The following is a 9,789-nucleotide window of genomic DNA, read 5'->3' on the forward strand; positions in this document are numbered from 1 at the left end:
AGAAGGGGAGGAGGAGAAAGGAATGACACATCAGAGAATGTCAATACAGAGAATCATTCTAGTTGGGACTACTTCGCAGAACAGTTTGATAGTTCCTTAAAATGTTAAAATAGAGTTTGCACGTGATGCAGCAGCCACAAGCCTGTGTATGTGTCCAAGGGAACGTAAGGACCTGTTCAAGAAGAGAGTACAGGGAACCCACAGCACCTTTCGTCACAGGAGCCAAGACAAAGTACCTGGGAGACCATCACAACCAAGGGACATTCCAAGGGACATTCGCTCCCATGAGAGGAGCCAGGCACAAAGGACAAATACTGTGTGATTGTGCACTTAAAATAAGACTCTAAAAACTAGCTTTTCATCTATGGGCAATTTTATAATGCTGATATTAACAAGTCCAGAGAAGAGTTACAGGGCCCTCAGTCCTGTCCGGCCATGGCCTGGGATCCAGGGTGTCAGCTGAGTCTGAAGCAGAAGCACGCAGTGGACCCAGGACGTAGTGAGTGAGTGGCACCTCCTCCACTTGGATGTTGGTTGGTGCTCCTGTCCCAGTGGTAGCACCCGAGCTTCCCCCGGAGCCCGGAGAGTCACTGGGGACCAGTGGCAGTTCTTCCACCGCCCCAGCCCGGCTCGGCCCAGCACGCAGGTCAAGCTGGTTCTGAGCAACTTCAGATGGTTTCAGGCCCTGAGAAACCTCTCCACAGGGTGGAGATTGCGGACCATGAAGGATACTTTCAAGAGCGTTTGCTTCAGAAGCCATTCAGGAAACGGGGTTCTAGCACGTCTGTTCTACACAGCATTGTTCTGGATGCAGACTCCAAACTGTCGAAAAGAGTGAGCTCTGTGGCCACCCTCAAAGGCCAGGGGCAGAAGGTGCTCGCCAGGTCCCGGGCAGGCGGGGTGCAGCACCTCCCGCCCTCTTCCAGGGCCTGTAGCAGAAAAGCCGTGCGAGGTCACCCACAAGCCCCAGAGCAACCTGTGAAGTCGTTTTTAGTTGTAGAGAGACACGAAACCTTTATATTATTTATTTATTTTTATGTAGTGCTGAGGCTCGAACCCAGGGCTCTACCTCTGAGCTGCAAACCCCAGCCCCCATGGAGTCTTGAGGCTGAGTTGCTGAGGGATCGAGTCCTGAGCCGCACTGACACCTCCCAGGGCGGGGAGTGCCCTGTCCCGCACACCTTGCCCGCAGATCCCCCGCAAAACCTCTGGGTGACTGTCTTTGCGGAAACCCGGAAGCCCTGGGTTTTCAATCCCACAAATATTGCAACAAAACGTACACAGGTGTGTTAAAACAGGTTGAAACTTGGGTGTGAGGACCTCACCTGTAATCCCAGCAGCAGATCAGGAGGCCAAGGCAAGAGGGTTGCAAGTTCCAGGCCAGCCTGGGCAACTCAGTGAGACCCTATCTCAATATAAGAAATAAAAGTTAAGGGCTGAGGATATGGCTCAGTGGCAGAGCACTTGCCTAGCATGCACTAAGGCCCCGGGGTCCGTCCCCAGTACCACACACAAATGCAAATTAAATAGATCTTTTTCCTGTGACCTATCAATTCCATTCCTTGGTATTATTCAAGAGAAATGAAAACATATGTCAGACAAAGAAATGCTCAGCAAATGTCTCTTGCTCCATTATTCACAATGACTAAAACATGGAAACGATCCAAACAGCCATTAAAGGGTGAACGAGTGGGCAAAATGTCTTTGATCCCTGTGAGGCAACCCACAGGAGCTACTGAGACCTCCTGCACAGCCAGGGAACCTCGAGTAGCAGGGTCGGGGGGAGGCTGGACACCAAAGCTGCAAAAAGCTCCAAGGCCCTGAGACCTCTTCAAACTGCCGCACGGCAACGGCGTGTGGGCGGAGTGGGGCGGTAATGGCCGCTGGACACCACTGCCAGCCTCAGATCTGCCCAAGCAAGTCTCCCCTCAACACAGGCGTCCTAGCGTCAGGAGCCTCAAACGCCTCTCTTGCAGTTCTTAATAAAACGCCTAATAAACGATTGTGAACGAATGCTTTTTAAAAAAGCAACCCTGCAGTGGTGGAAAGGGAGCATGGTCATCCGAGCAGAGGGGGACACACAGGTCTGGGCACGTCACAGCTTTCTGCGTGATGCAGAGAGTCTAAGCCTGCATCGTGGCCACGCTGCACGACTCTGTGATTCACCAAAATCATCAAACTGTCCAATTAAAATGAGTAAATTGCATGGTATGCAAAGGATACCTCAATAAAGCTGTTTATTTTTTTTAAGAAGCAAGAAACAAAGCTGAAAAATGAGAAACAAATTAAACCAGAGCCGTTAGTTAGGGTTGTAAAGTTCAGTCATCAAAGCGTGAAGAAAACTCGGGGCAGTTACCTTGGAAGGCAGGCTGGCCTGGGGCCAGAGGGAGAGGTCCAGGGAAAGGGGCTTTCGGGGGCTCCTTGAGGGCTGTGGCCCTGACGGACCTGGCTGGGGAGCAAGCCTGGGCTTTGTGAGAAGACTCTGAATGTGTGCTCTGCTCTGTGCACTTTGTTCAAGGCACGTTTCATCTGGCAACAGTGACCTTTTTTAACACCAGTTCAAGAATATGACAAGTCTAGGAATCAGTCTACCAAAAATGAACAAGACCTTTCTGTAGAAAATTACAAAACTTGGCTCATAGATGGTAAATAAGTCTTAATAAAGGTGTAATGGTGTCATGATATCAACCTCCCCAATCAGATCTGTAGAGTTAATGAAATTTCAATCATACAAAGTTTTTCAAAGAATCTGGCTAAATCAAGTTGTAAGAATAAAATGGCCTGGCGTGGTAGCCACACCTGTGACCCCAGGGTCTTGGGACAGTGCCGCAGGAGGGTCACAGGTTCTAGGCAGCCTGGGCAACTTAGTGAGGCCCTGTCTCAAAATAAAAATAAAAAGGATGGGGATGTAGCTCAGTGGTAGAACAGCCCTGGGTTCAATCCCCAGAGCCAAGAAGAAGTGAATCCGTGGAGCCAGGGGTCTGGTATGTGGGCTGCACAGCACTGAGATGCTCCAGCCTTAACCTGAGCAAGGGCGGATGCCGCTCAGCCTGGGTTGCCCACGTGAGGTGCAGGCTGACACAGGGGTGCAGGGACTCCCAGACCCATCAGAGAGAAAAGGGGAGCACTGGAGATGGGGGGGCAGAAGAGAGAGAGAGCGGGAATGGAGGGAGGGAATAAGAGAGAAGAAAAAGCAAGAAGAAAAAAGCAGTGTAGAAAAAGAGACATCCAAAAGGCACAAAATAAAGTCACGAGGTTCACCTGTGGCAACGGCCACAGTAAATGTCAATGGGCCAAACTCAGCAGCTCAAAGATCAGGACTGCCAGGTTGGATTTGTTGAAAATCCAACTGCTTGCTGCTTACAAGCAAGGAAAACATATCCCAAACACCAATTTCAAAGAAGGCTGGGACCGCTGTTACCTCAGACAAAGTGCATTTTAAGAAAAAGCTACTGTTAGAGACCGAAGGGCCATTGCATGGTGAAAATGGGGTCCAAGTGTCCTCAAGGCAGTGTACACGGAGGGAAACCGCCTGCCCCACTTGGGACCGTCTGATCCGCAGGCAGCTTCCCACAGGCAGAGCCTGGGCAGCCTGCCCGCAGCACCTGCCCAGGGAACTTTCCAGCTGTTGGTGGGTTTCCTCACGTTCTCCAGCCTCAGCCCTCAGCCTGCCAACCTGCACCCCTTCCCTCTTTTGGTGTTTCTCAAATATTAGAAAGTAAAACGATCTAATTAGTGTGGCCTAGTAAATACAGGCCGAGAGAGAAACTGACCAAAAGAAGTGGGTTGTCGGATTTGAGCCACACGATTTATTAAAAGGCATACACCACCAGCCACAGCACTTACGGCACATTCCTCTTAGGCACAGAAATTAGCCTCCATGTAATGTTTTATAAATAAATAAAATAAGATTGCTTGGATTTTCAGGTGCTGCTGACGGGGGAACAAGCCACCCTTGGCTGGGCACTGTGTGTGCTGGCAGGGGAGGTGGTGGTCATGGTCCTGGGCACCCTGCTGGGGAGTGGTGAGAACCCCAATAGCACCCCTGCCCAGAATGGACAACATGGCCTCAGGCTCAGCAGCTCTCACACACCCCTTGAAGCATGGATACAGGCCACGGGACTGCCCAGCTGGACGTCCTGCTGCAGGCTGTCTCCTGGATGTCGGGCTAGTATGGATAGAGCCAGCCCTGGGATCCCACAGCTGACCACCCCACCCTATCCCCGTAAGCCCCAGGGGCAGAGGTCCCTGCCACCCAGTGCAACCCAGATCCCCCCACCAGGCCCTGGATCTGTGTGCTGACTCAGGTTTGAGAGGCCCGAATCTGCCCAGATCCAAGTGCCCAGGCCTGCAGACTGCCGGCAGGAACCCCAGGGAAAACGCCAGGACCCGCTCAGGCAGGCGGTTGGCGAGCCCCTCTAAGGACACTGTGGGCTCTTGTGGTCACGGTTGGGAGCAGGTGTCCCTGGAGCCCAGGTCCGACAGAACTTAGACCAGGGTGCACGCGTGCACAGCTGCGCTTCGCAAGGGCGCACTGCTACTTTGCGGGGCCCTCCTCTCCCCGCACCCATTGCATGTTGTCTCCCCTCGTTGCCCCCGCAAGCCCCACTTTTAGGAAAGGAACGTCGTAGTCCTTGTTCCTGTTTCCCTGATAGGCCGCGCGCTCTCTAGGACAGGGTTGGTAGCGAGCCGGGCGTAGACACCAGGCGGCAGCACTGAGGCCGCTCCAGTACAAAGTCGGCGCTGTAAACGCCCAGAGGGAGGAGTCCGGGAGTCCGGGAGGCGGAGCGTGTGCAACCCGGTTCTGCAGCGTCCCAGGAGACAGGCACGAAGGGAAGACAGGTGCACAACCGTGGTGGCCAGGCGGCCATACTACCAAGGACAAACCACCTCCACAGCCGAACGCAGAGAGAGTCCGCACGGGGGACAAGATCTGCCGAGGCGCCTTGCCTCCACTGCTTCCTAGGCAGCCAAGCCCTACAAGTCTGGTGCTCCTGGAAACGTGGCTCCTGGGTGGATGGGTGGAGCAAACAGCAGGACTTCCTTCGCTCACTGCTGTAAGGGCTGGCTGGGGACTCCACGGGGCCAAAGTGGAAGGGGCCCCTCCACCCAGGAAAAGAACCCAAGGCCCGGGCTCGGTGCATCTAGCTGAGTCCAAGGCATCTCTGCATGGCCATCTCCCTCAGTTCAGGGCCCTGTGGTGGATCAGTGGCCAGGGCAGTAGGAGTCAGAGGTCAGGGTCCCCCATTTAGGCCCACCTCCTACCAAATGTCAGCCTGAGTTATCCAGAGCATTTGGGGAATTCCACTGGTCCATAGGTCACTCATTGGTGTGGAGACACCCAACTGCCCCAATGCCTTCAGGGGGGCTGGAGAAGCATTCTGGACCTTGGGCCCCTAGGCCCAAGAGGTGTGCAGGGGGCCACTGGGTGTTACTGGGGGTTGTGGAAGCTGTAGCAAGCACCCCATATGGATGGGTTCACATCCCAGTTCTGCAACCTTAGGGATTAGCTGTATGGCTCTGGGGGGCTGCTTGTCCTCCGAGGTCATTTGTACCCTGAAAGCAGACTGCCCACCTCTTAGTGCTGCTGACCAAACCCCATCATACATGTCTGGGGTGTGCTGGGCATAGCAGGTGTGGAGGAATGCGGGCTGGATTAAGAACAGGAAGGTGGCTACTCTCCTGATGACCTCAGGGACAAACAGGGCTCTGGGGTGGATCTGGAAGTTGGGAGCACAAAACTGAGTCACCTCGGCCAGCCCCCCATCTTTCAGGGTGAAGCAGTTTAGTGACCCCAAGTCACACATCTCCACACCCCCTGCTGCACCAACAGTGTGTGCTCCTGTGCTACAAGAGGTTCACCTTGGCTACCACCTGCTTGCAGCCAGTGACAGCGAACTCACGGCCAGCAACGCGGTAGTAGCTGAGCTGTGAGGCCAGGAGCTCTGCACGAGCCTGCTCAGGAAAAAAGCCCTCCCCGGCCATCTCGTCCCGGAAGCAGTTGACCACGTCCTGCTTATCCAGCAGCAAGAAGGGCACGATGGCTGCGGCCTGCCACAGCGGGTGCTCACGGGCCAGGAGTGCCCGAAGACTGGCATGCAGTTTCTCCTCAGCCTGCTCTGCAGCAGCCTGGGCCCCGCGAACTTCGTCAGGGCGCAGGGGCTGTGCGCGGGACGCGTTCTGCAACACGAACTGGGTGATCTCTGTGCCACCGGTGCCACTGAGGAGCACGTAGATGGCATTGTGAAAGTGGTGCGAACGCTGTGGTTGCATGAAGCCGTGTAGCTCGTCCAGCAGCGATGGCGATAGGAGCTCCGCCTCGTCCAGTACCAAGAGAGGGGTCTTCTCCTCCGCCTCGGCCTGTGCCACCACTTCAGCCACACGCCGCGCCAGATCTTCCCGGCAGTCCTGCGCGGCGCGCGGCCGGGGGCAGTGGTGCCCTGAGTGGTACTGCAGCACCAGCGCGCTGTCCTCCAGCACGGCGCGGAAGTGGTGCGCCAGCAGGCGGCCTACGTGACTCTTGCCCACGCCACTGGGCCCGTGCAATGCCAGGAGGAGCGGGCGGCTGTGCACGTGCGTGGCCAGGTAGTCCCGCAGCAGCGCCACAATACGGCCCACGGCGGCCGGCTGGCCAAACACAGCGCGCTGCAGCGCCTTCTCCAGCCCGTCGAGGTCGTAGCGCTGAGCGTTATCGTCCAGGTTCTCGATGGCATTGAGCACCTGGAAGCCCACGATGGCCGCGAGCAGCAGCAGGCATCGCTGTGCGCGGCTCCGGCGTTCGGCTCGCGGTAGGTATTTGCGCGAAGTCTCAGGGTAAAGCACCACGCGGCTGCGCCGGCGCCTCTTGCGCGGCGCCCTGGAGGACAGCTCCGCCGGGCCGTCGAAAGTGAAAATTTTCGGCTGGTCCAGCTCTGCACGCAGAGCCCCGGTGCCGCAGCCCACCCTGAGGGCCCCGGTCCCAAGGTCGGGCCCAGAGCCCGGCTGCAGGAGACGCCGCTTGCGCAGGACGTACACGCGGCAGCGTAGGCGGAGCACCGCGCGCACCGGAGCAATCACGCAGGGGCCGGGGGCTCTGGGGTCCGCGGCTGCGGGCTCCAGGCTGGGCTGGCCGTGGTCCATGGCGCAGGACCGGCGCTCTGCATGCAGGTCACTCTCCCTGCAAGAGGAAAATGGGGAGGGTCTCCGGACTCGCCATGGCCCTCTCCCGCGGGCCGCCTCCCGGGGCCAACAGAAACCCTGGCCCCGAGTGATCTTATCCATGAGGGGCTCGCAGGGTGCCACACCAGAACCTGGCCCCACCTCGCCCCGCTGACCAGGAAGCTGCTGCTCCGTGGGGCCCCAATGCAAATCTCTCCGGTCCTCCCAGAAACCGCCGCGGGCCTTGAGGAAGTGGGAGGGGGGGAGGGCGTGCAGCTAATCGGGTGGCTACCCCAGCTTCCTGGAGGAGCCGCCGACTCGCGGCGTTTAGGGATGAAGAAGGGTCAAGCTGGACCCCGCCCCCGGCAGCATCTCCCGACTATCTGGCGCCAGGGGCCGCTGCGTCCAGAGGCAGGGCCCCTGAGCAGCAGAGGCCCCTACACCCCTGGGAGTTCGGATACGCCACACACACTGAGAACAGCGAGTGGGGATCCTGCCAAACATGCTTTTGAGAATGGGTCCCAACAGTGACTCCTGATTTTGCTCAGGCCTCCCAGCCCCCTATGCCCCATGGTGGGATCTTCCCAAAATAGTCCCCCCTTCCCCATTGAGGAAGCAGCAGGGACCCCCAAAGGCCAGCAAAGGTGGGGCTCAAGATGGACAGAAATAAGACTGGGGAAAGGATGAGCCCTGAGCCGGGGAGGCTGGCCTGCGTCCCTGCACCCCGCAGCCCACCCCTACCTGCAGCTCAGTGTTCCCGAGCTCCAACTGGAGCAGGAAGCAGGAAATGCTGTCCTCCCTAGGGCGAGTCCGGTGGTTCTGGGGCCTCCTGGGCCAGCTCGGGCCTGGAGGGGGCGGCGACACCTGCGGGTCCCCAGGAAGCGTCTGGAGCAGAGGAAGCTCTGGGGAGGTTTCCGTTCCATGCAAAGGAAGTGAGTCAGGGGTGCGGCCGGGCGGGACTAGGGCTGGACAGAGGAGTCAGCTAGGGAGGCCTTTCTGGCCTGCCCAGAACCCCTTTCCAGCAGGTCAGCTCCTTTCTCAGCCCTGTGGCTCTTTCAGGACACCTGGTCATACTAAGAGTCCCTTTCCCTGGAACCCCTGGGTTCCTTGCAGCTCAATCTGACCTCCCTGGACCCTAGCATTCCCCAGGACATCTCCACCTGACCCAGCAGGGCCCACTAGGATTTCCGGCTGCTGTAAACAAGGGGAAAGCAGGGTCCTCTGTTCAGCCCTCCCTTATTTTCCTGTCTCCTTTTTCCTCCCCCACTTCTGAGGCCTCTGCACGTAGGACATGCTGGGGCATAAGTTCTAGCATTAGGGATACAACCCACACATGGCTCGCGTTCTTCTATGTGGGGGATGGGGAACAAATTCAGATTAACTGGGGTCCCTTCTCTGCCACCTGCTTGCCTGTGCCTGATCCCCACCCCACTCCCAGAGCAGCCTTCCTGGATAGCTCTTGGCCCCTCCCATTCTGTAAGGAAGCTGGCCTCTTCCAGGCCAAGCCAGCAGCCAGGGTGGACTTCTCTGTCTCTGGATCATGTAGCCAACACAGTTGTGTGCCACACCAGACTGGCTCAGACAGTCCTGAGACCCCGGGACCCCACCAAAGTCTGTCCTGCCCATGTCACCCTCCGTCCACCTGCACATGACCAACATGGAATGCCAGGGCAGGAGGCTGTGCAGGCCCTGAGGTCTCACATGGAGGGGGTCCTTCAGGGTCACGGGGCCCCTCTATCCTCTCTGCTTTTTCTGGCAGGAAAGGAACAAGCCAGTATCCAATTGGGTCCAATGCTGGCCTCCTGGCTTTTGCCAGAGGTTAATCAGCCAAATCCTTTGGAGCCCAGAGCCCCACACTGGAGACTCACTGAAGGGTGGTGATAGTGTTCAAGGAGCTCATGTCCCAGAGGGTTCGCCCCATGGTGAAGGGGACCCCAGAACTGTAACTCAGCACTGTCATCTGCAGCCTTACCTGGACCCACATCCCTGTCCTGGGAGGCCTCCCCTCCTGCCCACACACGTAACTATAGTGCTGCTGCTGGGGACTTCATGCTGCCACCTGCAAGTGCCACCTGGGTCTTCAGGCTTCACTCTGAATGGACACCTCACCGGGAGCCCCTCAACTCCTACATCGATGGCACCCCCGTGGGTGCTCACCCCCCAGCGGTCCCCAGGGCCATGCTCCCTGACTAGCTGATGGCATTCTCCCCCTCCATCCCAGTTCTGCCAGGCCTGGGCCCCTGGCCTTCTCCAGCGACCATGTGACCCCCAGGCTCCCTTGTGCCCTGCCATCCCGAGCAGGACACCATCTGCATGGCCACTCGAGGGGCATGGCAGGACCCAGCACACTGACCGAAAGTCTGTCCTCGCTGTTCCCTCAGAAGGCCCTTACCGCCAGTGACCACGCCACTCTGCCCACGGCCCACCCTGCCTCCGCCAGGCCCTGGCCCTGCCCCGAAGCCCGCCTTCCTCCCCGCACAGCACTGCGGGAGCCGCCCTCTGGCTCGCTCAGTGGCACTCCAGCCTCCCTCAAGATGCCCACTTATCACGAGTGCCAGGTGCTCCCATCAGCCCGGAAATGTGCTTCGTCTGTTATCGAAAACGACATGGCTGGGGCTGGGGCTGGGGCTGGGGCTGGGGCCGGGGGTGCAG

The 9,789-nt window shown here is 57.9% G+C and overlaps 1 protein-coding gene across 1 annotated transcript; it reads right to left on the bottom strand.

Annotated features, from left to right (window-relative positions):
* Positions 1-377: 377 nt before the first annotated feature.
* On the bottom strand, positions 378-8,121 carry Tor4a (torsin family 4 member A). The gene is made up of 2 exons (XM_047525673.1): positions 7,879-8,121; positions 378-7,156 (listed from the first exon to the last, which is right to left on the bottom strand). The coding sequence occupies exons 1-2, from the start codon at positions 8,058-8,060 to the stop codon at positions 5,848-5,850; spliced, it is 1,491 nt and encodes a 496-aa protein (XP_047381629.1). The 5' UTR covers positions 8,061-8,121; the 3' UTR covers positions 378-5,847.
* Between the last annotated feature and the right edge of the window lie 1,668 nt (positions 8,122-9,789).

Source organism: Sciurus carolinensis, chromosome 14 (assembly GCF_902686445.1).
Source record: "Sciurus carolinensis chromosome 14, mSciCar1.2, whole genome shotgun sequence".
In the NCBI taxonomy this organism is placed as follows: domain Eukaryota; kingdom Metazoa; phylum Chordata; class Mammalia; order Rodentia; family Sciuridae; genus Sciurus; species Sciurus carolinensis.

What these genes read in the sequence shown, in the direction of transcription:
- Tor4a (XM_047525673.1), bottom strand. Translation starts at nt 8,060, where the DNA reads ATGGAACGGAAACCTCCCCAGAGCTTCCTCTGCTCCAGACGCTTCCTG. An exon ending in TCGGGAACACTGAGCTGCAG is followed by an intron (nt 7,157 to 7,878) that starts GTAGGGGTGGGC and finishes TTCCTCTTGCAG; the next exon opens with GGAGAGTGACCTGCATGCAG.